The following is a 26,971-nucleotide window of genomic DNA, read 5'->3' as shown; positions in this document are numbered from 1 at the left end:
ATGTCGTTGTTGTAGGCGAACACATCTCTCTGTAAAGTTATTAAAAATGAAAAATACGAAAACGCAAAACTCGAGTGTGCACATATCGGATCATCACGACCATGACGATCTAGTGAATATTACTGAAGATGATGCCATAGATCATCAACACATTTCGGCATCAACCATCAAAGATGACCATCCATCTAGTTTGGCTGATTCCATCGACAGTCAACTTTCCTGCTATTTTGTTCCTCTGATAGAGAAATTACAGAATGAAATCGTAGAGTCAAAGGCTAAAATTTGTACAATTATTGATGGATATGAAAACAAGATTGCTCAACTGAAATCGAGTATTACTACTACTACCTCATTTCCATCTCCTTCATTATCGGAACCACACAACACAACATCAACACCACATTCGGAAGGGTCATCCTACTTTCTAACTTTACGAAAGTCTATGGAATTTCATCAAGAACAACTAACGAGATCTAGATTGGAAAAAGAAAAACAAGCACTTCAAACCCAATTGAAAGACATGGAAAAGAGCATGGACAAAATTCAATTTTCAAATACGCAATATCAGCGAAATTTGAAAAATATTGAAAGGGAAAAAGCAGAATTAGAAAAACAAATTATCTCGTTAGAGAAAATCATTCACCAAAACAATGAAAAGTATCAAAAGCTGTTAGTACAAACAAGAAAAGAGAAAGAAAAGTTATTAGCTGATAACAGAGAGGAAATACAAACTCTTGAAAATAATTATCAAGAAGAAATTCGGCAACTAAGACAAGCCATCAAAAAAGAACAAGAAAAAACATTATCCTTTAAGATTAAATTTGAAGATGCAGAAAAACAGCTTTCTTTCCTTCAGCATGAAACCAAATTGAAAATTCAAGGATTGGAATCTGAGAATAGAAGACTTCAATCAGATCTTAAAACTGCAAAGCAAATGGATGATACCAATAAGCCATCGTTATCAACAGCCAAGTCTTCAAGCTATTCGAATCTTTACTCGAGTGTAGATAGACTGGAAAGCCCAAGATATTATGGTCGATATAACTCGAATGTATATTATTAACAGAATCAATTAAATTCATTTTAAAAAATGCTTTCACATCACATCAAGAGAAGTATTGCTTCACTCCGCCAACCATTCATCAACTCAGTTCACCAGAGAGGCAGCACAATTTTCCAATTTGGAGGATCTGTGGCAACCTCGTTCATCAGGAGAGAATATTCAACATCGACCATTGTTGACAAGTTACAATTAGGAAAATTAAATCATGTTGCAATTGCTGTTCCCGATCTTGAGAAAGCTGCAGCGTTCTATAGAGACGTTCTTCAAGCAAAGAAAGTGAGTGAACCTCAAACTCTTCCAGAGCATGGAGTTACGGTAGTTTTTGTGGAGTTGGACAACACAAAATTCGAATTGTTGTATCCGTTCGGAGAAAAGTCGCCCATTGCCGGTTTTCTTGCCAAAAACCCATCCGGTGGCATGCACCACGTTTGCATCGAAGTTGCTGACATTAAGAAAGCTCTAGCTGATGTTGTTGGAAAGGGAATCCGTAGTTTAGATAAGGAACCAAAGATTGGAGCGCACGGCAAGCCTGTCGTTTTTCTTCATCCAAAAGATTGTGGAGGTGTCTTGATCGAGTTGGAACAAGAATAATCATCAAACAAAATAAATGTTAATCTCTTGTTTATTGTTCGACTCAAAGCTTGTTCGAATAATTTTAGTTTTTGCAATCCATTTTTTCATCCTCAACCTTAATCTCTGGCTTCTTAAGGGGCGATGAGAGATCTCTGACAATTTCTGATTCGGTTCTCTTGAGTTTTCTTGGAGGATTGGTTTCTCTTTCTCTCTTGTATTGGAGTGGCATCTTTTCATTGACCTCGTCAAGTTTTCTAGCCGTCTCAAAGTCAATGATGGCATTTCGGATGGCGTTTGGTCCTTGTGAAAGCAAACCTCTTGGCAAAACACCTCCAGCTAAGCCTTTGAGCATGACTATGGATTCATGTTCCTCTCTCAGTGTGGTGTACATTCTACAAAGACGACCAACACTTCTAATCTTAGTTTTGATAAGATCAGCTCTTTCGGGAGTGATGCTTGATTGTCCAGACAATGGCTCTTCATCATCACTAGCAGCATCCTCTTGTTCATCACATAAATTCAAAATTACGTTGAACATGTCCATAACCTTCTCAACAACGAATGGTAAAGACCAATTGAATGTGTTCATAAAGTTTGGTAAGAAGTATGGGTGAGCAGAACAATTGAATTGTCTAATATTCATCAAGTTATTTTGGAATCTAATGATGGCTCCCTTGTTGTTATAAACATCGCAATAGTTTGGAGCAGAGAAGATGCAGATGACTGTTGGAAAACCAGTAGAAGGACCCTTCTTATAAAGACGATAACCTTCATCTTGAGCTTCGTGAGCTCTAATCACGGAGAGCAAGTTATTGTCTTTCAAGAACGAGTTGACAGCTTCAAAGCTGAAAACATAGGAGCAACCTCTCAATTCGTTATTCACAAATTCGCTATCGGGGTTGATTTCTTCTTCCTCATCATCCATTGGGTCGGACCACAAAAGGTCACACATTGGGCCGTTGCTTGGAGGTTCTCGGAATCTATCAATATCATTAATATCATCCAATGTCTTGATATCAGGAGAAAGACCTCCATGAACACACAAAAATCTTCCGTTCAACAAAGCTCCCAAAGGCAAGCAATCAAAACATTGCATAAAGCAGTCATATACCTCTTCGTTGTACTTGAATAAGCACTCTTGTTTAAAGTTGAAATATGCAGATAAATGGCGACACTCTATTAATTTTGAAGCAATTCAGTGAGGGTAAAATGATTCATAGAAGAATTGAGGAAGCAATAATAATAAATCGTGATGAGTTTGAATCCTTTCAAATACGTACCGTGATTACCTCTGAGCATAAAGAACGAATTTGGATATCTGATCTTGTAGGACAGCAACAAGAAGCAAACCTCAGTTCCAAAATATCCTCTGTCGACGTAGTCTCCCAAGAACAAGTACTTTACATCGCTGGAAGGATCTCCACCAATTTCGAATAATTTTACCAAGTCATAGTACTGTCCATGAACATCTCCGCACACTGTGGTAGAGTAATGAAAAATAACCATGATGATCACTAACGCAATAAATAACAAAAACTAACCTGTGATTGGATCTTGTAGCTGAAGCAAGTTAGGCTCATCTCTCAAAATTTCAGCGGCCTTGTTGATGAGTCTCATACCATCCTTTGGATTTACTCTTCCTTCTCTCAATAAGTGCTTCTTGAGATTTTGTATGTTTGGAAGTCCGTCTGTATCAAACAGTTCATTTGCTGGAATATAGTTCCACACGGGTGCAGGAACATCTTTCATCACTCTTTCATTAAAATTGATGCCTTTAATATCATCATCCAAAAACACTTTCCTAGAATGAAGGTTTGAGTTACTTTCCGCGCTCATTCTGTGATGTTCTTGTTATACAATTGGTTTGATTGGCTGGATAGGATAATACAATATTTGAAAGTAATGGTACGTGTAGAAGTAGCCACTAATATTTGGTTAGAACAGTGATGATGACCCAGGTAGAAGAAGCAGTGTCTGGTTACTGGTGTGTGCAACAAACGACTGCCGAAGAAGCAGAAGAATTAGAAGAGAATATTTTTTTGGTTTGTATGCCCAAGCCATGACTCACGGATGACGACCCTTTTGTGATCCATCTCAATTGAGAATCTGCAGCATCTGAGCAGCACCAGGACGTTGTCCCAAGGGATGTTGGTAAACGCTATTGTTCAATTAATAAAAGCAATTGGTAAGATGAGGCGAGGTGTAGGTTGGAGTCTTTTCGAGTAAAACGAAATTCAATGAGAACGCGAATTGGCTCTCTCGGCAACTCATTTCATTACAACATCTAAACTATATACTCGAGGAATATGAATTAAAAGCCCGTTTTTGAATGATTTAACAGAACTGTAACTTCTGGAAATAATTAAGTGTTTCATTCTTGGGGAAGATTGTTTCAAAAGAATGCCTTAATTTATCTTTGAAAGGAGCATCAAATGTGAGGGTGCTTCCCCCACAACATTATTTAAAGAAAACAGAAAAGCCACTCTTGGGAACGAGTAATTAGTTTGGAGGGAGATAATAGCGTTCTACCAATGCATTTTTGTTATTAGCCTTTTATGTACCATAATTACAACAATTGTAACTCTCCCGCCTTGGTTTCTGCAGCTATCAAGTCGTACATGTTGCGTTCACTGTATCTCTACCGGCAATCTCTTTCTTGATTACCCCTTGGGTTTTCTTTCGTATGCCGAACAAACCAGTTTCCTTGTTTGATTTCGGGTACAGTTAGTTGTGGCAATGACAGTGTCATCTCTCTGTTTTAATTGGTTCATCAGCGAAGAGAAAATTACATTGTGTCCACCAGTTTGAAAGACACAACAAAAAAACCATCTAAACCATCAACAATACAGAATGACTAAAATCCATCCCCATATTCAAGCAAAGCAAGAGGACCATTCCAATAGATCTGAGATGCAAGAGATGAATTCAATTCTCATGCCAGAACAAGCCAATGACCAACAACTGCACGTCAATGCATTCCAAAAGAGAAAGTTGGATGGATGCATCTCTCTAAGAGTATTTGTGATCATTGCCTTCATTTCCCTTATACTTGTATGCTCTATTTCTGTGTACATGTCAGTGTTCATTGGGTTGTACACCTCGAATGATGAGCTCCTTTCCAAAGTCATTAACAATGTTGAGGACAAAATTATCATCTTCATCACTCAACTGTTAGAGAAACTTAGGCTAGCAAGTAATGTTGGAGCAGATGTGTACAATTACGGTTTGATTGACAAGCCTCAAATGAGAGATTACATCTTTCGTCAATACAACAACTCTGCTATCCAAACTGGTTACTTTTTCGCTACTCCTTCCGAAAGATATTCTGTGATTGAAGTGTTGGGTTCTCTATTCTATACGTATCAGCCTCCTAAATTTCCTGGTATCATTAGAGACAAAGTGAGCGGAGATGGTACTGTCTTAGCTTATAATTACACGGTAGATACAACACCAGCTCAGGTCATTCAGCAAGGCTTTTATAACTCGACGATCAAGGCAGCCAACTTGGCAAAAACTAAGGGAGCCTTTGGAAGCATCTATTATATTATCAATGGAAGCCTAGCTCTTCCCTATGGATCCATGTTGTATGATCCCGTGAAATTCAAACAATCACCACAACAGCCTGGTCCAGTACAGGGATTGTGTCGTTGTGCAGTTCCACTGTATCTGTTGTCTAATTTTTTATCTCAAATTCAAGTGTTTCAGAGAGGTTATGTTCTATTGACCGAATATAATAGTACAGTGACTATTGCAGGAAGTATTAACACCACCACTGCTGATTTAAAGAATACATTGAGTATTTTTGATCTTACGGATCGAAATGCAGGTGCGCTCATGAAACAAATCTATTCCCAATATCCAAATACAGACCAATTACCAGAGAAAGTGAGAATGTCAAGCATGGGAGTTTCGTACGTGGTCAAAACTAGGAAATTTCAAATGGATAACCTTAATTGGAAGTTGTATATTGTGGTCTATGAAGAAGATGTGACTCTCACGACCACCATCAGTGTTGTTGTTTCTGTTTGTGCAGTTTTCATCATTACCTTGTTGAGTGTTGGTTTTGGTCTCTTTTTGAGTCATATCATTACAACACCCATCTCGTTTTTGAAACAGCAATTTGAATTAATTAAGGTCATGGATTTGGAGAAGGTCAAATTCACTCATTCCATATTCTCTGAGATTAGTCAAATCTACAATAATTTAGAAAACACTGTCGAATGGTTGAAAGAAATCAAATCCTTTGTTCCAGAGAATGTCTTTTTACAATTACAAAGTTTAAATTCAAGTTCGAGTGATTCACCAAGAGAGGATTCCCCATTGACAGAGAAAAAACAAGACCATGATCACAACCATTCTTCTTCTGCTCATAGAATAAGTATGGGATCATCTTCAGATGCCAAACATTCCTCGAAAATGAGTGATGATCTTGCCAAAGGTGTTTTCAAAATGGGTCTCACTCAAAAGGAATGCAGTCTCATCTACATTACCTTACCTGACTATTTACTACAATATTCTCAAGATGATATCAGTCATACTTTTCCAAAAATTATCACTGCTATCAGTTCCATCTCTAAAATCTATCAAGGTAATCTCCAAATCATAACCAATGCAGAATTTAAGATTGTCCTTGAGAGTAAAAAGAGACATGGCAAACGAGTGAGTCTTTTAGCTCAAGAATGTGCCTTAAAAATTGCTAAAGGACTTGAAATTGCCAACTCTTCCATACTACAACAAAAGATACAACCCATTGTGTTTTGTATTGGAGTATCCACGAGCTCCTCGTTTGTTGGAAATTTAGGAAGTAATAGCTTGAGATTTTTTTCATGTATTTCTCAGGTTTGTGAAATTGCCAAGCAATTGTGTTTCATGGCAAATCATTTGAAAGTGAGCATTTTGATGGATGAGAATACACAGAAAGAGGGCGAACAGAGTTTTGTTACTAGACCTGTGGATCGAATGCTTTTAGAAAAGTACATCCATCACGCCGCTCATTCCAATCAAATTCCAATTATCACAAATGTGTATCACCTAGTGAAAGAAAACAAGGTAGAGAATGATGAATGGCTCTATGAGTTACAGGTATGTTATTATTCGACTGTCGGTTCACGTTGTACTATCAAGTCACGATTTCTTGTCACCATGATGAAGGCACAAAATGAAAATAATAATTACAAGGACTTTCATACCATGTTTGAAATTTTCAAATCTCATGCCACCACTCCAGCTGTATTTGAGAATATTTGGTCAAATAGTGTGGTTCAATTAGAGAGATTTATCGAAAAGAACCCCAATGATGTTGTATCTCAATATTTGAAAAATCTTTTCAATAGATTAACCACTCAAGACAAAGCAGAAAAGTATTATTCAAAAGTGGATCAATCTGTGGTTCAAGTATTAGAATAGAGAATAATCATCATCACACAACAAAATCATTTTCGCCTTATGACAAAATATTGTCAGTTAAATATTGTATTTGTGATATGTAATTAATTATGTAAATATGGCATGTAAATTATGGTTGAGCAGTGTTGGTTCCACATTTTTTTAAATCGTTTGGTAAAAACGCATGTACAACGTGCCAATTTATTTCTTGGTTGGAGGTTGAGAAGCAGAAGTTGATATCACAGTGTTTTGAGAAGTGGCTTCCACTTGTTCAATGCTTCTCTTTCTTGAAAGTTGTTCAATTTCCTCAGGACCCAACAACTGATTCGTAGCTGAGTAGGGTTGAGCCATTTCTTTTAGATATTTTCTTGCAATTCCAATTATGGCGTCTGTGGATAGATTGAGATAGGAATCTTTGATTTGTTTTGCAATCCATCTTGGTAATTTGTTTCGTTTGTCAGGTTGGTTATATCTCTTATCTGCAAGAATCATGATACCATAGTCCGCTTTGTTTCTAATAACACGACCAATACATTGTGAAGCATGCCTCAAAGCATCGAATGTGAGAAAGTTTTCTTCCTTAATTGAGAAGTTTTGTCGCAAGTAATTCAATCTCGCTTTGAGAATCTTACTTTCAGTATTTTGGAATGGTACTCCAATCATAACAACACATCTTCCATAGTGTCCATCAAAGTCAATTCCTTCAGCAACTTTTCCTCTTGCGATACTGAAGAAAATAGCTCCTCTTCCACAATCACATGCTTTTCTATAATTGTCCAAAGCAATGGCAGTCTCTGCAGTGTTTGGCGTTTCAATAAATACAAGTTTGTGATTTGTTATAGAGTTAAGAATTCCTACAGAGTTCCAAAAAGAAACAATGTCTTCCATATATTGGTACGAAGTGAAAAAGCATACGATACCATCTGGTACATATTTTGACAGTTCCAAAATTAAATTTCCATAGTTTCTCTGAACAGATGCGTCGTTTCTGAACCTGTATTTTGTTGTTACAGCCACTTGATCGCTTCCTCTTGTCATTACCAGAGGGCATATACACTCTCTTGTAAGAGTCATCTCTAACGACTTGGAAATAACTGGTTTAAATTTGAGAAGCTTAGGATACATTTCAAGTGGAGAAAGTGTTCCACTTGTAAGTACCACAGTTTGGAATCTATTGAAGACAGGTTTGCTTATAGCCAAAGAGGCGTCCATACAACTGAACTGCAGAATTGGATCAGGATTAGTGGGGGTTCTTGGATCATAAGGCTCAATGATAATAATAAAACCTTCTTGATAAGTTCCAATTAATGTCGCAAAATCCATAATAATTCGAATGCCATTAAATTCAAACACATTCTTAATCTCAAGTGTGTTCATAAGTGAAAGCAAACGTTCTGAGCAAAATCTTAAAGATCTTGAGTCAATTTCCATACTTTCGGTCAGATTGTTTAAGAATTGTTCAGGAGTCTCATTGATAGACTTTTGAGCTTGAAGCCTTTTGTTCACATGAGTAGTAAATCGTTTCATAAATTTAACAAAATGGTTTGCCTTTCTGATGTTTCCTGGAACAGCTTCCTTCATAATATCGCTCGGTAAAACGGGATTCGACAAAAATTCATCATCACTTGAGAGACTAGACAAGTTAGAAACTCTTCCTACGCCTGTGGCACCTAATCCGTCAACCAATCTTCTATATTCCTCTTGAAGTCGTTGACTATTAACTTTTTCCATTTGCGAAATATTTTCTTCAAGCTTGGTCAAGTTATTACGAGCAATTCCAATAACGTCTCTATCAATATTAATAGAAAGAGCTTCAATGCAAACATTGTCAATGTTGTGAGCTTCGTCGAACACAACAATAGAATTACTAGGAATGTTTTTCGAAATAATGGAGGAAATTTTAGGGTCCAATAAATACGAGTAACTGTATACCACAACATTGGCATATTCAATTGCTCTTCTGGATAAAAAGTAAGGACACCATCCCTTCTTTTTACCGAAAATCTTCAAGTCTCTCATTGTATATACACCATTGGGTAGAATTGTATCAGTGGGAGCTGATTCAATAAATCTCTCATAATAATTGCATAATTCAATATCATCAACAAGTACTGTGGTACCATGGTTGACTACGCTAGGAGTGACTGCCCCGTTACTAGAGTCCACTTTCTCTTTTGCCTCAGATCTTAACCAACCAGCAGTAAGACTTCTGCAAACGCTGTCTACTTGAGATCCGTCATGAAGCACTGATTGGCTTTTAGGATGAATGCACAAGTTCTTTCTACTACTTAATCCAATTCCGATGATTGGTGCGTTAATGTGTTTGGATCTGTATTCAATCAAAGAATTTAACTCTTCCAAAACTTTCTCCATTTCAGGGACTGTTCTTGTACAATAAATTAATTTTCTAGTTTTTCCTTCTTCAGTAAGTTGATATGAAGTGATCAGCGAGAGCAAAGAAATGGTCTTTCCTGTTCCCGAAGGCATCTCGAGTAAACAATGCCCGCCTTTGCGGAGGGAGCTGTACAATTCTCTCATGTATTCATATTGCTCGGGATAAATTTTGTCGTATGGAAAATACACCTCCAAACCATCCAACTTGAATCTGGATTAATGATGATGATTCAAGACAATCAACAACAATTTGATCGAAATGATGACAACAGAAAAAGATGGCTATCACTTACTTCATTTTTTTCACTTCTACGGACGTTTGGAACAAAAGCGAAATTGTTTTTCGGAACGAAAAACTTGGGGTTTATTGATGTCTGACTTCAGCATGAAGGAAATAACAGCTTTACCAGATCGAAATATTCGAACAGCAAATTTGGAAGTATTTGAGGTTGCAAGAGATATATAAATCAGCGGCATGAATTACTGGTAGTAAAAAAATGCCTATTCAGTTGTCGATTGAGGTGAAACAACCAAAGAGATTAAGCTCACCTAAAAGACTGTACCATCATCATTCATTGCCTGAGGGTACTACTAACAGTATACCAATGTCAGAGACTCAAATGAATGCTCGGAATGTAAATTATTCAAATCAACCACATAAAATTGTCGAGTCCATGGTTTGGCGTCCCATAACCGAACAACAAGCAACACCCTCTCCGAGACATAAGGACAATGGTCCCAAGAGATATCACAAATACAACAAAACCAATGACCCCAACACCACAACAATAACATCAACAAGTATTGCAACAAGAAATTCGCTCCGATCATCGATTGTAAATATTAGTTCGGATGACCTCAGCGAGCCAAAAAAAACTAAGCGAAAAAAGTATGCCATTCAAGCCTTTCTACCCAAACAAAAACTTAATCCAAAGTATGAAAATAATATGAATAGATATAGAGCTGAATATCAATTTGTTAAGGATCAGATGAGGCAAATGGAGGAAAGAATGAGATACTTGAATGAGGACAGCTTTGGTGAGGATGGTGATGCTATTGCATTTTCCGAAGGTGTGTTGGAGGAATACAAGATTGTAGATGATTCTGAAGAACCAACTGTACCTCCTCTTCCTTCAGTTTCTTCACCGTCACAGATTGGTCTGAGAAGAGCACAGTCTGCTTCATCTATCAACAGACCAAAAAGTGTTTTACAGGCAAAAAGTCCCACACGTGTGAGGCCCCAACAACGGTTTGATCCTGCTGTTCATTCGTCAGAAATATTTCACGGTGACTCATCTTCTTTTGGAAGCATGACAAGATCTGTAACCATTTCAAGGCCTAAGTATCTTTTTGCAAGAACTAAGCGTACCACAAGTCAAAAAACAACAAACGAAGTACCATCTCCAACCCATAGTGACAGTGGTAGACATTCCGTTTCTGGTGAATTTTTGCGGAAATCACTTCCTCAATATCCGAACCAATCCCTTAAATCATCCCTTAGACAATCACATACGACGTCCACTAAGAGTATCCTAAGGAGCTGCAAAGACTTCGATACAATCGTTGAACAAAGGAGGCCTGTATCACAAGGAAGTAATAGAACTAGGTAGCTCTGTTATTGCTCAATAACAACATGCTCACAGATAACAACCTCTCCTTCGTAGCGAGAGCTCTCGTAAAGTCATCCAAATGAAACGTGACAATGATCAACGAATAAACAAGCGCCAATCGCTTGAACATGCTAAAGATTGTAATGTTCCTATGTTGTGTAAGTGTTTGTGTAATGATGTGATGTGTGTATTTCTCTTATTGATTAAAATGTGTCGTCAGATCTTTCATGTTATGAAACGCTCATTGCTGACGTTTCGTAACAACAGGGACTAACCCTTCATATCTTTCCATAAAGAAAGATACGTACACAACAAAACGTCAACAATTTACGTTTCAAAACATCACACAGCATACGAGAGCAAATTGTCAAGACCGTAAAGCAGAACCTTGAGAGGAAGGGACAATACATACTCCAAGACAGAAAGGTTCTGCACAATCTGGCAAGGAGTATGTTGTGTGCGTCTTACGTGCCACGTAACATAATCAGCTACAACAACGAAAGCGTTATTGTGCCAAAAACACCTTAGGGTTGGGTGGTAGCATGATAACTACCAAACTTGGGACAGTCTCGACACTCTGCAATCACATGTTGTATGTGTATTCATTCCGACGAATACAGAAAGAAAAAGAATTTTCTCATCATCACATGATGGAAGAGAAAACCGTTTGGCTTCTGACGAACAACGAGCAATCATTTTTTTGAGCGCCACTTGTTTTTAAACAGCGATGTGCACAAAAACTTGTCGACTAATTTACTCTACAGATCTACGATCATCGATTTTCTACATGAGAATACTCATTTTCTGTGATGGATAATATTTACAATAAATAGAATTCAAATGTGCACATTGTGTTCGGAAATGCTCGGCCATCATTATCAGAGTTTGACTCATTTCATGATTAACATTACTCCGTAGTACTTCCGTGCACTGTAATGGCATAAACGCCTTCTACTTTGTCTTGTAAGTTTTGATATCTAGCAACCCAACTCTTACTTGGATTCATTAAACAAATTAATCCTTCAAATGATGTACTAGTATTATTTAGTGGATCATCATCCTTGTTAGAGCAATTTTCGCAGCCATTGGTTTTAAATTGATCTGTTGTTTTGACCAAGCCACAAGTCAGGCAAGCTCTCAGTTGTCTCATGTTAGTTGGAATCACATCGGATTCATCAGCAAATTGTTGAACATTTTGTTGATCCTCTTCCTCTTCATACTGAGGTTGAACCTGTCCGAGAGGTGGAGGCATCATGGCATGAGCCTGTTGGTAATAGTGTTGATAGGGAGCATTGTAGAAATTATGATTACTCATTTTTTTTTGTTGTGTTTTAGAAAAAAAATATTATAATATTATCTATCAGATTGAATCAACTCTTTTAATATCAATTTATTATATTATTTGTGATTTGTAAATGATAAAGCCAATCAAACGCTACCAGAATATTAACCATCTTCTTCTTTGTAAACAAACTCTTTTCGGAACACATTCCAGTGGTTTTCAGAAAAAAGAAAATGAAATTGCTAAATACTTATGGAATCAACATTCCGCAACACACAACATTCGAAATTTTCATTTAAAAAAGGATTTACCAACTCCCAAACGCGTAGTTGTCACAGGAGTTGGTGTCGTGTCTCCTCTTGGTCTCTCTGTTGAAACCTTTTGGCAAAACATGTTAAATGGAAAATGTGGAATCAAAAATTTACCTTTCGATACATTCACTGAAAGAGAACAAGCTATTTGGACAAAAATTGGAAACAAAATTGGAGGATATATAGATCCTGTGGAACTGGATTCGAAATTGGATCAATGTTTGGCATTTACCGAGTCATCAAATAGAGAAAAGAGTATTACTAAATCGAGATTGTCAAAATTTATTCAATTTGGAATGGTTGCTGCCTATGAATCCATTATTGATTCTGGATTGGATATTAAATCTTTGGACAAGACACAAATTGGAGTCTCAATGGGTTCTTCACTGGGGGCAGGTGAGGAAATGGGAGAAGCATACATGCTCGTAGAAAATGAGGTAAGCTTTTTCACACATGGAACTAATGTGAATCTTGTGATGAAATAATTCAAACATCTTTTTATTTTTTTTTTGAAAATGACACACACACTACTGAATGGAACATGTCTCTTTCATCATGTGTTTCATATTTTTGTGAATATATTCATATATTTCACATTTCACTGTTCAAACAGCAACACAAAAAAGTCAGTCCTGTATTTTATCCTAGAATTTTGAATAATATGGCAGCAGGTTATATTGCCATGCAACATGATTTACAAGGTCCCATGATGAGTTGTTCAACAGCATGTGCAACAGGAGCTCACAGTATTGGAGAAGCATTTCAATTCATCCGACAAGGACATGGTAAAGTCATGTTAGCTGGTGGATGTGAAAATTCATTCTATCCTGTGTTTTATGTTGGATTTAATAGAGCAAGAGCACTTTCATCAGGAAATGATCCAGAAACAGCGAGTAGACCATTTGATAAGAACAGAGATGGGTTTGTCATGTCTGAAGGAGCAGGATGTTTAGTTTTAGAAGAATTGGAACATGCTCAATCTCGAGGTGCTAAAATATATGCCGAGCTTGTTGGATATGGAACATCAGGAGATGCCTATCATCCTACCGCTCCATCCCCAGATGGAAGAGCAGCCATGACAGCCATGAGAAATGCCATTCGTGACTCCATTGTGGATGTCAAATTGTCAGACATTAATCATGTGAATTGTCATGCTACAAGCACACCTGCTGGTGATAAGGTAGAATTATTTGCCATTCAAAAATTATTTGAGAATGATCATCCAATTTATGTCAATAGTATGAAGGGATCACTTGGGCACATGTTGGGAGCTGCAGGTGCCAGTGAATCTGTTGGAACGGTTCTCTCCATTTATCACAACAAAATTCCACACACCCTTAATTTTGAACGTGTCGATGATGATTCCAACCTCGATTCAAATAAGGTGAGAATTGTTGCCAAGGATCCATTGGAGATTGAAGTGAAAGCAGCACTTTGTAATTCGTTTGGTTTTGGAGGTACCAATGCAAGTCTCCTTTTTGCTAAATACATTCCTTAAAACCTTGAATTTGATTCAACAAAAGTCGTTGTAGTTATGTTACTCTAGTTCACATTGGTTTCTTGATTAAAACAAAGAAATCAAGTGTACACTCAACATGTTTGTACATCAATACTATTCGCGAATAGTAGTTTAATATTATCAAAATTGTATTTGTGGAATTTTACACTAATCCAATCTAACTGGATAGTTTGGTCGATAGGTTCCTAATTCGAAATCTTTACCAATGATGGAGTTGACAATTTCTTCATTTTCAACATTGGCAGCTGACTTGTTAAACGGACACATGCAAGCTCCTGTGTTTGGATTTGTCCAATAGTGTGACGAATCATTTCCGCTTCCCTTAGATTGGCTTCTCAACCAGAACGCTCTATCATAGGCTTTGAGAAGTACATAGTCAAATGGTTCTCGATCAAAATAAAGAGGATCCTCCTCTTGTAAAATATGAACAAATTGATCTAAAATTTTGTGTGAATGGAATGTTAAAGCATTTCCTGAAGTGTTCAAAAATTCTTTCAATTCATCTGGAGCATTATCAGATTGTAAAATGGTTTCTTTCACGTCTTGTGAAATTCTATAGGACATGTCACAAGCACCAGTTGTCTTGAGTCTTGTGAGATATTCCTTCAGAGGTCCTTGTCCAGCAATCTTTTCAAATGCATCTGACAGTCCGAGCTTTTCAATAGCTTCAGTACAAAAATGTTGACAATTTGCTGTCTTGTTGTCATATTGACGCGTTCTATTCCAATCACAGATCAGTTCTGACAACTTGAAGAAGGCATCATTCACTTTTTCTTGTCCACTAATGGTTCCAATATCAGTGGCAAATACAGCTTTGCTACTACTCTTTTTACGCACAGTGACAAGAGAGCTGTCAACCCATTCAATATAATAAACTCCTACAATGAGAGCCGTGTGAAACATTCCGTAATCCATCGCTTTGATGGTTTTGTGAATTCTGGAACCAATCGATCTCAATAATCGATGAGCCATACCAGTATCCATTTCTTTTGAAATTTTGTAACAAGTGTTCCAGTGTGCCAATTTGTCAATTTACAATATACACACAATATACACACAAAACACCATACACACAACAATATACACACAATATACACACAATATACACACAATATACACACATTATACCATACACACAACAATATACACAATACACACACAATATACACATAATAAATGAACAATAGTTCCGAATATTACATTTAGAGAGACAGACAATCATTCACTTACCTGTAATGACCAATTTCACTTTGATAAATGGTTCTACCATTTTGTTCACCACTCGATCCTTGTCAGTCAATCTCAGAGGATTAAAATATCGATATTGGAATCGATCCACAAAAATACAATCTTGACAAATCGTTGCTTGTACTGATGGAGGATAATCTTGACAAGCCAATTGAACCTTTTTCATACATTTATCATAATCTTTCTTGTCTTGTTCTGTAAAAGTAGAAGGTTGAAAAGGAGGACACGCCACATATCGTTCCTCAGTGGGCATTGCTGTCGATTCAGATGCTGATGAAGTGTTAAAGATTCCTCGACTTGGATTGTTTTGTCTCGTTGGTGTTTTTTTCTCTTCTTGTTCTTCTTCTTCTTCTTCTGTCGCATCGAGTAATTGTACGACTTGAACTGTTGTGGAGTTGTCACCTCCATTCATATTGTCACTTGAATCACTGGATGTCGTTGTTGTTGTATTGTCATTAGTTCCCGAATCTGAAGTTCGAAGAGTTGTTGTGGTGAGCTTACTCGATGAAAGATTGCTATTCAATATTCCTGCTTTGATTTGTTCTTGTTTGATGACATTAATGGAATTGGTAATTCCTTTGGCAGAGCCACTGTTGTTGTTGTTGTTTACATGGTTGTTGTTGAAAGTGTGTCCATGTTGAAAGTTGTCCATGATGATGTGATTGAATTTGATATCAATGATGAGAATGTTGTCAAGTAGTAAATGTGGTGTTGTTGTTGTTGATTATCATGATAATGTCACGGTATCGGTGGATGTTATTATCAAATCAATGAGAATGAGGGAAAGTGATCGTGAGGCACACGAGACCATTATGAAATAATTTTGACAGTTGATTGACGGGAAAACACATTCCATATTGTGTCGAATCAACAATTGTTATCATTTCGATTCAATATCAATTCATCATGAACAGAGAGCATATACAACGACCGATTGAAAGTATAAATTACATCACCAAATGATTCAACATTCAAATATTCACATACCTTGGAATTCCAATTTTTTTCAAATCTTCTTCTGTGAAATCAACGAGACATTTTCCATTCCATTCTTCCTTTTTCAATACTGTATGTATTGGTGAGAATGATGTTGTTGTGAGTGATTCCAAATTTGTATATTTAATTCATCATCACGTAATCAAAGATGTGATTATTGACAGCATCATTTGTGAATAAAATCATCATCGTCATTATATCGCGATATCACGCGAATGAGAATATCATCATCATGGCATCATCATCATTCGAATGATCACTATTTTTCCATTGTTCAACACTTACTTTGTAAAACTTTCTTTTGATAATCGTGTTCCTTCAACCAATCTTGAAAGTCTTTCGTGCTCCACTCCTCGAGAGGTTTTGATTCGAGATCGGTTTGTTCTCGTGTTGATTTGAATAGGGATTTCAAGCGCTCCATTTTTTTGTTGGCCTCGAGTAAAAATAAAGGAGATTTATTTTTGACAAGTGACGTTAGGGATGGGGCATGAACATTGGTGGATCTTCGTTTGTTCTTCCATATTCTGTTGGCATTGTAAAATGTAAGTTTCGAACATTGAAAGTTAGTGCAATTTATTTGTTGAATGGTGTTCTTCAAATCGCGCTGCTATTCATAGTTCATAATGAACAATAACTCAGATTGAATTCACCTCATGAGAAACCATTTTGATTTGATGATCATGTGAGAATTGATTGCGAATATTTTACAAAATACCTTAATGGATTGATCACTCACAATCATTTATTGCTGTCTCTTTTCATACGAAATGGATACTGTAGTACTTGGATGAGGGACTCCAATCAGACGATGCAAAGCAGGTGATGGCATGGGTCCATTGAGTTTGATATTTCTAAACTTGTAGAAGAAGAGTGCAATAAAAGAGATTAATTCCACAACACTAAATGCTTTTCCAGGACATTCTGCACCATTATTCGTTCACATCATACACACATTATTTTGAACATTTTCCATCATATGATAATTGTTTATGATCATGACGGATCCAATCGTATGGTGTGACACACACACATGATTCATTTTGATTTCACATTCAGAATAAAAACATTTTCAAAATGAATCTTCACATGAAAGCACACATAAAAGCTCAACTTACCATGTGGACCTCTTCCCCAAGCAATAAATTGTTTGCTTCTATCACTGAGACTATCTTCACCACTTTGAAGCCATCTCTCTGGATTGAATGTGTGTGGATCATGATAATACTTTTCATCAAAGTGTGCAATGAATGGAGAAATACAGAGATTATGACCCTCTGGAATGATATAGTCATAGTTTGGAATTTTAATAGGTTGCATGACCTTTCTAATAAGCATTCCTGGAGGTATGATTCTAATTGCTATTGATAGGTTATTATCATGATGTGTTACATAGGTTATCATGATTGCATGAGTTTGGAAAATCGTCAGTGGAAGTTGAACACAATCATTATTAAAAGTTGAATGGAATCATTAAAAGTATAAAATGGAATCATTAAAAGTATAAAATCACATGTGAACACATAATTGATTTTACACATGTCAAATAAACCAAATTTCAAACATACCTTCATACACACATGCCTTCACATATGGGAATAAATGTAAATTTTCAAAAGATAAATCACGTGGATTCTTAATATGATTAGTAAACACATCATCTACTTCTTGTTGAAGTTTAGAATAAATTTCTGGATTCGATACTACAAAACAAATCGTCCACAATGAGGATGGTAAACTATTGGCTTGAGATGCCCACAACATGGCCAATCCAAAGTGTAAAATTGTTTTCTGATCTTCAACATTATCTTTAAGAGCATCACTCAATGATTGAAACATGCGTTTTTGATCTTCAGGTTTGGTTGCATCTAATTTTGATGCAATATCTGAAATGTTTCTCAATAAAAATTGTTTGGCTTTGGAAAATGTAGACATGAAAGATTCAGGTACCATTCCACTCGCTCTAATCTCAAATTGTTCATCAAGGATTTGGAAAGCTTTGCAAGCATCAAACTCATCCGTGAGAAAGGCATCCTTTTCATAGAGAGATTTCACTGTACTCCAAAATAACGTTTCAACAATTCCCTTAAACAAATCATTGGTACCATTTTCATTCCAAGTAAAACCTCTCACACTCGATGGATGAGAGAGAGAGGCTTGATCACTCCAACTACTAGTACCCTTTTCAAATACATCTAATAAATTACTAGCAATTTCTTTCGTATAGAATGGAAGAGTTGTGTTAGGGCTCAATTTCGCTCTCATCGTATTCACCATGGTAATGTGTTGAGACATGAAATCATTCACTGGAATTCCAAACACTCGACTAATAAATTCCAAAACAGCATGATCAAAGGAAATGGCATGTTTGGATTCTTCATGAACTGTCTTTTTAGTCTTGACACGACATGAATTTCCTTTTGCAGGATTGAAAAAGTATTGAAATAATTCTGGATCAGTGAGAAATGTGAAACATTTTCCAGCAATATTAAGCGTAAAGATCTATACGGAGTAGTGGATGTTGTTGTTGGTTGTTTCATGTGTGCAGTGTATATATTTGTGTGTAATGATGATGAGGAGTGGGGTCAATTGTATCAGTTTAAATTTTCAATAATAACCATAACAACAACAACAACACAATGATGTGAATATTGATCAATTCCACACACAACTTGTTACTCACCTCTCCATGTTTCTCTTTACACTCCTCTAATAATTTTATAGGTTCCGTTCCGAATCTCTTTGCAACTCCAATGAAGGGAATGTACCTGCCAATCATTGGAGGACTCTTGGATGGCTTCTTTGGCATGAGTCTAAAGTACATGATTGTGAATAGAACAATCAGGATTGCAAAGCCGATAGACCAATAACTCACAGACTGTGTTGCTGTGAGAAGAGTCAGTTCTGCCATTTTTTGTGCTTTGGTTGCCAATCGCAGTGCGAGAAGAGGACGGTTTCTCCATTTGTTCAATCTTGGGGGTCAATCTGGAAATTATGTAATTGTTTTTATTAGGAGATGTTTGATTTCATACCTGCTACGGGCTGGAAACGTATTCAAAAAGTGACATTGAGATGATTAATAATTTTCTTCCAATTTAATCCAAAATGTGATATTTGCAATGTTGAAGAGCTCTATACAATAATTGGCTCTCCTGTGACCTTGGCTTTCTTGTCCTTAATGTCTTTTTCGAGTTTTTCTTGATAAATTCTATCTTCGTCATATTCTTTAGCTACTAGGTCTGAGAATACTCTTGACAAGTGTTGCGTTAAACGAGATACTTCAGTATTTCCTTGATATGATATGTCGGCTTCAGGTGGGAAATCAATTTCAAATGGAAGTTTAGTAACTTCAGCTTTCTTTTTACCAAACTCTGAAGCGAAATCTTTACGGGCCTGTACTGACAATGCCACAATTGAACGGAACGTAAGAGGTTCAGTTTGGGCTAACTCTGCAAGCATTTTACGATTAATTTGTGTTCCGCTCATTACCAATCCATACATAAATTGAGAATATTTGACGCCATGAACTTCAGTGGCTGCTTTGATATTTTGTATCCAAATACTACCAAGTGTTCTCTTCTTTTCCTTTCTTCCACGATAAGCATGTTCAAGGCCGTGCTCTACTCTATTTCTTGCAATCCGAAAGCAATTTTTGTTTCTGTTGTAGAAGCCTTTGGCTAATTTGAAGATGAGGTCTCGTCTATTGGTCATTTTTTTTATGAACGATGATGAAATTATTCGTGATGATGATGAATTGTTTTTTGATTGGAAAGAAATATTTGTTAAATGTTATTGAATATATTAGTCAATGAAATATTATTACAAGTTTTCATGGAAATTGTTGGTGGTCATCATACCTTTCTTCCCCTCCGACCCATACTGCACGAGCGAAAGAAAAAAAATGAGTGAAAAGAACACATCCGCTTCGGACGATGCTTTGATTGTGGACCCTCTTCAACTTAAAATTAAAAACTTTTTGGAAAAGGCTAAAACAGTAAATTTATTGGAGAATTTAAAATCCCAACGACAATTTCACAATCCCGAAATTTTAAACAAGATTATGAAAGAATTCTCATTGAGCGATGAATATGGGACAAATACCCCAAAACATTTATACACTCCTGTGGGTAGGTGAAACATACTTTTTAAATATTATTTACGTATCATTGATATGTTTGGATAGATGTAAATAATTACAAAGAATTGTGTAAAAAGAGACAACAAGATCAAGAAAAACAAAATTTCATTCAAATGCAAAAAGCAAAATACAGAAAGTAGAGGAGTGATCCAACCAGAATTGCTGAAAATCGAGTTGTTTGTGACATGAACATCCTGGTACTCTATGAAAGGGAGCAAAGACAGATTACAAAAAGATTAAAAAAAATTGAACCGTCGCTCCTCTTCTACAGGATAGCTCATCGGACCACTCTCGTTACATGTTTGAAAACAAAACCACACGTTTCCAAGATGGGTCAATCAACGATGAATAAACATGAGTACCAAGCAACCACCACACCATCGATCAAAAAAATGCAAATTCTCAAACCAATTCCTGAACGCTCCTCTTCCACAAATGAACCAACATTCATGCATGGAGGTGGCACTTATCTATTGATGTCATCGAATTGGTCTTCTTGGGTGTATAGTGGGTACGAAGGAAGTATTTCCTCCGATAAAGATCCAAACAAGACGCAATCGTCACACAAATCACAATTCCGACATGTTAAATTTTATTCCAAACAAATATTTGATGAAGTGAATAGGATTGGTATTTCAAAAATTGCTGGCGGAGATAATCACATGTTTTTGCTTCTCAACAATGGTAGGTTTAAACTCTTCTCAAAAAACCATACATGTCTAATATTGAAAAAGGTGATGCTTTTGGATATGGATGGAACGAGTACACACAATTGCTAACATCCACCGTTAAAAACATTGACACTGACAGTTGTGATCAATTCATGAAATGTCATTTACATCAAATTCAAGACATTTATTGTGGAGCTAACTTTTCCTATGCACTCGTTAAAGAAAATTCTCAAGAATTTCAAATGTACTCTGCTGGTTGGAATAATGATCGTTGTTTATGTCATGGAGTGAATGGTGATGGTTCTTCAAGACCACTCGGAAAAGTATATTGCAGTGATGAAAATAATCAAGTCATGCTCTTTCCACCATCTCATGAACATGTCCTTAGTGTTTCATGTGCTGGATGTTCTGTAGCTGCATTGACTGTTCATCGATTGAATCCAAAAAAGAAGAAAGTGTATCGTTGTGGAGCATTTACTGGATTTCCACGACCAAATACTGAACATTCTACTTATGGTTGTTTGAATTTTACAACTGTTAAGAATGTTGAAATATTATCTGGAGCAGTTTCAATAGCACTTTGTAGTGGATCAATCGTTGTACTGTGTGAAGATTTGTCAGCATTTATTCTTGGAAAAGAAATCAAATTGTCAATACCTATTAGAAAAGCATTTCAATTAGAAACAAGTTGTGTGTACATGACAGAAGATTACAAAATTTATAATTGTGTAAATGTTAACTCCATCGATACTTCCAAAGATGTGAAATGGTCAGAACCCAACTCAAACTCTGAACTGAATGGCTCACAATTTGAAACTCTGCATGCAAGAGGATCTAGAGCCATAGGTGTTCTTTCAGACACATTCGATGCCATTATTTATGACCAGATGGATCAATCACAATTTGAGAGAGTGAGTCTCTTGGAAATGCTTTCAGCAGATGATCAATTTCGGTTGTTAAGGAGCAAATCTTTGGAAATGCAGGTCGTTTGTTGTCGATCTTGTTCCTTTGTGTTCATCAAACCAATCAAGAAGAGCGATCCAATGAGAAGAAAACTCTTGTTGCAAACACAAACGTTGGACAATCCATTTGTGGATGTCGTTATTGTGTGGAATTGACATTCCGTCAGACCAACATGTTCCTATAATAAATTGTAATATTGGAATTTGCTCAACCAATTTTTTTAGTCAAATTACAAAAAAAATTTGAAAGTTGAAAGTTTGATTGACCAATAATCGGTCAAATTACAAAAAAAAATGCCTCGAGCAACAGCGTTGAGAAAGAAAAGAAAAGAAGGTTCTTCGTCTTTGAAATCAGTAGTGCCTGCTGGCTCGACTCATTTCGATGGTAGGTCAATTGATCCATGTGTGTGTGCGTTCGTATAATCAAGAATATGTTCTAATATCGACCCGAAAATCTTCAGCCGATATTGTTCAAGTCATTTGTTCTTTCATGAACATGGAAGAGTATTTGCGATTGCAATTGGTGAATACCTTCTTTTTGAAAGGAGTTAGACAATTTTGTGCTACTATTCCATATTTTCGGTAAGTATACTTACAGTTGAATTCCACAATGATATATAAAAACACAACGATGGATGACTGGAAATTCAAATTCGACAAATTCATAACCTTCAATCTTTAGATTTACCAAACACTTCTTCTTCTTGATTCAAACAGCAGGACAACAAAAGGAATCTAATTTGATTCAATTTGCTAGCCAACCTCCTATAATTCGTTCACGATACTCTAACTCTTGTGACATACCTAAATGGACAAATTCACAACTGGATCCTCTCTTCACAGCCAGTAAGGCACTCATTAACAAGCAGTTGAGAGGATTACTTTCTACTCTTTATGTACACGCTAAGAGTGTCTATTTTTCTGATGTTCCAATTACAAAATCACTCATGAATGATCTCATGTTTGATACAAGACATCCAAGCGTGATTGAGAAAAATAAGGACAATCGATTGGATTTTAAATTTACTGAAACCAATGTGTTTGAAACCATTGAACACATTTCATTTGTTGGATGCTCGTTTGAGAGAGGTGTATTGGCCTTTTTGGCAAGCAAATTGATCAATCTAAAGAGTTTATTAATTTTCAACTCTCATGAGTTGCCATTTCATGAAGTTTATCACTTATTTAATAAGAAATCAAAATGCAAGTCCTTGCGATTGTTTTATCATGATTTAATTCCAATAGCTGAAATTATTCATCAAGATCAGTTGAATGCACATGAATTGGAGGTGTTGACAAACAAAGGCCATACACTCGGTCCTACGAACAAGCAACGCCATCACCCATCCATGAGCAAACAGTTTTCTACATCAGACCAAGATGTCCAAGACATGATTGAATCAATTCCTGATCATGTTGTTGCAATACCCATTGTTCATACATGTGCCTATCATGCCGTTGGATCCAAAGTCGACAATTATGAAAGTGCTATCAAGGAATATATGGATTTATTTGGAATATTTAGTAATTCATTTTCAGATCGTGAACTTTGTGTTCAATTATGTGGAGGAAAAGTTCATAAGCGAAAAGGGCCTGTTTCTTTGTTGGCTATGATGTACGGGTCAGCATCTGAAAAAGACGAAGAAGAAACACCACCTCAATTACCAATCAATATTGACAGGATGTTGAGTAATGTCGAATTTTTACTTAGTAACGGATTACATCTTTTCGACCTTCCATTTGATGGATATGATTTTCTGAGATATTCTATTTATCTCCATCAAAACGAACCAAGATTATGGAATCTCTATGAAAAATATCACTTTCGTAAATTGCCTGATTTCAACAAGTTGATCATCCAACCTCAATTACATGAACATGTCATCACACTTTTGCAGGGCATTATTGATTTATCTGAGCAAACCCTCTATCCAGTTCAGGAGGCCAATTTAATTGATTTTATGGAAGAAGTTAAGGAAAAGAAGTGTTACCCTCGTGATCTTAATGATGTCATGACTAATATACTTGAAGATCTTCCTGATTTAATCAAACCTTGCGTTGAAAAAGGTCTATTCAACCTTAGGGCACCTCTCCCTATGGCGAGGTATTATCATCCTGGAGCTGACAGCGAGAAGGCGTATGAATATCTCAAAGAACAACACGAACTTGAAAACAAAAAGAAGAAGAGAAAACAATAAATTATAAAACATTCTCGACTCATATTTGAAGCTATTGTGTGACATTTTCAGTATTGCTGTTTTGTGTCGAAGAGCCTCCTCCAGACACCAAAGACAGAGCAAAAGGTAAAACGTTTGCTTGAGCACTTGCCCACAAACTCAAACCAACATCTTTTCCTCCCTCAAAGTATTTGAACACATGGCTGTACAATTTTGTTCTTGCAAATGCCAGAACCTTATCAATGTCTTGCTCCAAATTTTCCCATTTCATTAATCGGTAGACACAGTTATCATAGAACCACACACAAAGTCCTTTGGTTGTAATGACAAAGAACAAGAACACTAGTTTGAGTACATAATAGAATGGAATACGGTTATAGAAAAAGTCCTCAAAGAGAAATTCGAACACATAGATCACTGTATATATCATCCAATAAGCAAGCCATTTCTTATGATGGCTTTCAAGTATTTCAAGCTGTTCTTCTTTCCATAATTGTTCCTGTCTTTCTGGGGTATTAAAACCGAGTGCAACTGAGCTACTAGGTAAGCCTTCTTTCCTCTTCTTTTCTTGCAATTTTTGAAATTTAATGACAATGTCATATTCCTCTTGTTTTTGAATGAATTGCCTAGCAGTATGGTATGACGCAATGAGAGGATATACCAGTCCCAAAAGCACACAAAGCAAGTTGGAAATATAAACCAAAAACGCTCCGATCATTGTGTCCAAATTTTAAATAAGTAATATATACCAATAAAAATCTTGTACTAATATATTTTGCTATGTACAATACATTCAATGATTCCAACAATTTGTTTTTAAAATCGGAATGACTTCTGTTTGAATCAAACCGATTGTGCGTGCTTTAATACCAACACTTAAAATTTTTTCTTCTTCAAAAAATATGATTGCAAAACTGTAGCTCGTGCTTTTTTTTAATCTGATTCCTCCCATCAGTCGTTCAAACAACAACACCTCATCAAAAAATGGGACTCAAAAAGTCAAAACACTCCAACTCGGAACTACAAAACGTGCTCCCACCCAGTCAATCTCCAAATCACATCAATATTCCAATTGCTGTCAATACTGATGATTGTACATTCATGTTTATTGGCAACCACACATTTTTAATTCCTACAGTCAAGTTGAATGATGTGATGAGAAAAATGGAATACAGAGATGATTGGATTCCGATACAATTCATGATTGGAGGAAAAGATGCATCACAAAATGTAATGGCATTTGGACATTCTGACAGTTTAGTCATTATTGTAACGGGTATGTTTTTTGTTCACACAAAGAGAGATTGATCGAAACATGAATTATGATAATTCGAAATTACCATCGCTATGTGAAACTGTCAAATCAGCTGATTTTAAAATTTATTGTGCTGGTAAATCAAGTGAACTCAATTCTGTCTTTATGAATACGACATGGAGAGATTTTAAAATCATTCATAACACATTGGATGATTTTGTGGATGAAATTTATTGCATCAAAGAGAGTGCATTGTTTGTGACAAAAACTGAACGATCTGTTTTTGCATTTAGTAACTCAAAATTTGCTAAATTAGGACTTGGAGACGAAATGACCACTGTGGATCCAGTGAAATTGAAAGTTGCTCATCAAATTACAAAAGGACTAGTTGAAGAGATGGAATTTCCAAAAATTAAATCCATTTCATTCAGTGAGAATATTACTGCATTTCTCACAGAAGAAGGTAAGAATTTTTTGATATACTACTTTGTACTGATTCAGTGAACATCAACTCTCTATTTAGGCAAAGTTCTGGTTTGTGGAAATGGTAAAGAATTAAGGTTACCAATTAAGGATGAATCTGAACAACCTTATAGAAGATTGGATACTCCCACTCTCATTAAAAGTTTATTGAAAAACAAAGTAATTACTCAAGTTGCATGTGGTGATCATCACATGTTGTTTTTAACCAATAATGGTGAGCTGTACGTTTGTGGAGAAGGTACAAAAGGTCAATTAGGAAATGGAAAACAAGAAAATGTAGAAGGTGCTGTGAAACGAGTGAAATTTGGACTCAATGTGAAATTTATTGCAGCTCAACGCGATTTTTCAGTCATTGTCACAGAGAATGATCAAGTTTGGAGATTTGGGGATTTGGAATGGCAAGTGAAGAGCAAACCTTTTATTTATCCATTACCTCAATTATTGACAGAATATAACGATTTAGGAAATCCTCCAGTTAAGAAAATTATGGCCATTCACTCTGCTACTATCATTCAAACTGTGAGTGATCAGATTTATATTGTAGGTCCATTAGATTACAAATTGGGATACGAAGGCTTTAGAAGAATTGAAATTCCCAAACCAAGCTTAAATACCAATGTAAAATTGCATTTGGCAATTAATTCCATGGTTTGTGAATTTTTAGAAGAGGAGCAATGAGAAGGGAATAATAGCGAGCAGTAAATGTGTACACAATGTCCAAGCGTTTGACTCTGAACAATTAAATAACACCATATGGATCTACATTGTTTTGAGCGAGGAATGCATTGAGAATGCACTCCAATCAAATATATTATAAAAATATGTACAAGAGAGGGCATAGTGGTCAACTATGCTCTGTGAAGGCAAGTCAAGAACACGACTATCAATAGCTCATTAAATAACGTTA

General features: G+C 36.2%; 16 protein-coding genes across 16 annotated transcripts; 9 read left to right on the top strand and 7 right to left on the bottom strand.

The window, feature by feature from the left end:
- Positions 1–46: 46 nt before the first annotated feature.
- Positions 47–1,063, top strand: C9374_012595 (uncharacterized protein; the record flags this gene model as incomplete). Its single annotated transcript, XM_044688378.1, has 1 exon — positions 47–1,063. The coding sequence occupies one exon, from the start codon at positions 47–49 to the stop codon at positions 1,061–1,063; it is 1,017 nt and encodes a 338-aa protein (XP_044554237.1).
- A 27-nt stretch (positions 1,064–1,090) lies between these two features.
- Positions 1,091–1,654, top strand: C9374_012594 (uncharacterized protein; the record flags this gene model as incomplete). The annotated part of the gene is made up of 1 exon (XM_044688377.1): positions 1,091–1,654. The coding sequence occupies one exon, from the start codon at positions 1,091–1,093 to the stop codon at positions 1,652–1,654; it is 564 nt and encodes a 187-aa protein (XP_044554236.1).
- A 64-nt stretch (positions 1,655–1,718) lies between these two features.
- Positions 1,719–3,472, bottom strand: C9374_012593 (uncharacterized protein; the record flags this gene model as incomplete). The annotated part of the gene is made up of 3 exons (XM_044688376.1): positions 1,719–2,812; positions 2,917–3,114; positions 3,178–3,472. 3 exons carry the CDS (start codon positions 3,470–3,472, stop codon positions 1,719–1,721), a joined length of 1,587 nt encoding a protein of 528 aa, XP_044554235.1.
- Positions 3,473–4,486: 1,014 nt separating this feature from the next.
- Positions 4,487–7,042, top strand: C9374_012592 (uncharacterized protein; the record flags this gene model as incomplete). The annotated part of the gene is made up of 1 exon (XM_044688375.1): positions 4,487–7,042. One exon carries the CDS (start codon positions 4,487–4,489, stop codon positions 7,040–7,042), a length of 2,556 nt encoding a protein of 851 aa, XP_044554234.1.
- A 180-nt stretch (positions 7,043–7,222) lies between these two features.
- Positions 7,223–9,713, bottom strand: C9374_012591 (uncharacterized protein; the record flags this gene model as incomplete). The annotated part of the gene is made up of 2 exons (XM_044688374.1): positions 7,223–9,626; positions 9,709–9,713. The coding sequence occupies 2 exons, from the start codon at positions 9,711–9,713 to the stop codon at positions 7,223–7,225; spliced, it is 2,409 nt and encodes an 802-aa protein (XP_044554233.1).
- A 199-nt stretch (positions 9,714–9,912) lies between these two features.
- On the top strand, positions 9,913–11,025 carry C9374_012590 (uncharacterized protein; the record flags this gene model as incomplete). The annotated part of the gene is made up of 1 exon (XM_044688373.1): positions 9,913–11,025. One exon carries the CDS (start codon positions 9,913–9,915, stop codon positions 11,023–11,025), a length of 1,113 nt encoding a protein of 370 aa, XP_044554232.1.
- Positions 11,026–11,932: 907 nt separating this feature from the next.
- On the bottom strand, positions 11,933–12,340 carry C9374_012589 (uncharacterized protein; the record flags this gene model as incomplete). Its single annotated transcript, XM_044688372.1, has 1 exon — positions 11,933–12,340. One exon carries the CDS (start codon positions 12,338–12,340, stop codon positions 11,933–11,935), a length of 408 nt encoding a protein of 135 aa, XP_044554231.1.
- Positions 12,341–12,440: 100 nt separating this feature from the next.
- C9374_012588 (uncharacterized protein) lies at positions 12,441–14,116 on the top strand (the record flags this gene model as incomplete). Its single annotated transcript, XM_044688371.1, has 2 exons — positions 12,441–13,055; positions 13,232–14,116. The coding sequence occupies 2 exons, from the start codon at positions 12,441–12,443 to the stop codon at positions 14,114–14,116; spliced, it is 1,500 nt and encodes a 499-aa protein (XP_044554230.1).
- Positions 14,117–14,284: 168 nt separating this feature from the next.
- C9374_012587 (uncharacterized protein) lies at positions 14,285–16,802 on the bottom strand (the record flags this gene model as incomplete). Its single annotated transcript, XM_044688369.1, has 4 exons — positions 14,285–15,123; positions 15,368–15,975; positions 16,373–16,451; positions 16,667–16,802. 4 exons carry the CDS (start codon positions 16,800–16,802, stop codon positions 14,285–14,287), a joined length of 1,662 nt encoding a protein of 553 aa, XP_044554229.1.
- Positions 16,803–17,123: 321 nt separating this feature from the next.
- C9374_012586 (uncharacterized protein) lies at positions 17,124–19,289 on the bottom strand (the record flags this gene model as incomplete). The annotated part of the gene is made up of 4 exons (XM_044688368.1): positions 17,124–17,302; positions 17,497–17,739; positions 17,947–18,880; positions 19,062–19,289. 4 exons carry the CDS (start codon positions 19,287–19,289, stop codon positions 17,124–17,126), a joined length of 1,584 nt encoding a protein of 527 aa, XP_044554228.1.
- Positions 19,290–19,510: 221 nt separating this feature from the next.
- Positions 19,511–20,089, bottom strand: C9374_012585 (uncharacterized protein; the record flags this gene model as incomplete). Its single annotated transcript, XM_044688367.1, has 1 exon — positions 19,511–20,089. The coding sequence occupies one exon, from the start codon at positions 20,087–20,089 to the stop codon at positions 19,511–19,513; it is 579 nt and encodes a 192-aa protein (XP_044554227.1).
- Positions 20,090–20,279: 190 nt separating this feature from the next.
- On the top strand, positions 20,280–20,656 carry C9374_012584 (uncharacterized protein; the record flags this gene model as incomplete). Its single annotated transcript, XM_044688366.1, has 2 exons — positions 20,280–20,505; positions 20,562–20,656. 2 exons carry the CDS (start codon positions 20,280–20,282, stop codon positions 20,654–20,656), a joined length of 321 nt encoding a protein of 106 aa, XP_044554226.1.
- Positions 20,657–20,908: 252 nt separating this feature from the next.
- C9374_012583 (uncharacterized protein) lies at positions 20,909–22,305 on the top strand (the record flags this gene model as incomplete). The annotated part of the gene is made up of 2 exons (XM_044688365.1): positions 20,909–21,200; positions 21,251–22,305. 2 exons carry the CDS (start codon positions 20,909–20,911, stop codon positions 22,303–22,305), a joined length of 1,347 nt encoding a protein of 448 aa, XP_044554225.1.
- A 138-nt stretch (positions 22,306–22,443) lies between these two features.
- C9374_012582 (uncharacterized protein) lies at positions 22,444–24,347 on the top strand (the record flags this gene model as incomplete). The annotated part of the gene is made up of 3 exons (XM_044688364.1): positions 22,444–22,534; positions 22,611–22,731; positions 22,832–24,347. 3 exons carry the CDS (start codon positions 22,444–22,446, stop codon positions 24,345–24,347), a joined length of 1,728 nt encoding a protein of 575 aa, XP_044554224.1.
- A 31-nt stretch (positions 24,348–24,378) lies between these two features.
- C9374_012581 (uncharacterized protein) lies at positions 24,379–25,044 on the bottom strand (the record flags this gene model as incomplete). The annotated part of the gene is made up of 1 exon (XM_044688363.1): positions 24,379–25,044. The coding sequence occupies one exon, from the start codon at positions 25,042–25,044 to the stop codon at positions 24,379–24,381; it is 666 nt and encodes a 221-aa protein (XP_044554223.1).
- Positions 25,045–25,310: 266 nt separating this feature from the next.
- On the top strand, positions 25,311–26,742 carry C9374_012580 (uncharacterized protein; the record flags this gene model as incomplete). Its single annotated transcript, XM_044688362.1, has 3 exons — positions 25,311–25,602; positions 25,694–26,044; positions 26,105–26,742. The coding sequence occupies 3 exons, from the start codon at positions 25,311–25,313 to the stop codon at positions 26,740–26,742; spliced, it is 1,281 nt and encodes a 426-aa protein (XP_044554222.1).
- Positions 26,743–26,971: the final 229 nt, after the last annotated feature.

The sequence above is a fragment of the Naegleria lovaniensis genome (assembly GCF_003324165.1).
Source record: "Naegleria lovaniensis strain ATCC 30569 chromosome Unknown tig005, whole genome shotgun sequence".
NCBI lineage: Eukaryota > Heterolobosea > Eutetramitea > Acrasida > Naegleriidae > Naegleria > Naegleria lovaniensis.
The sequence above is the reverse complement of the archived record's forward strand: the minus strand, read 5'-3'. Positions and strand labels throughout refer to the sequence as shown.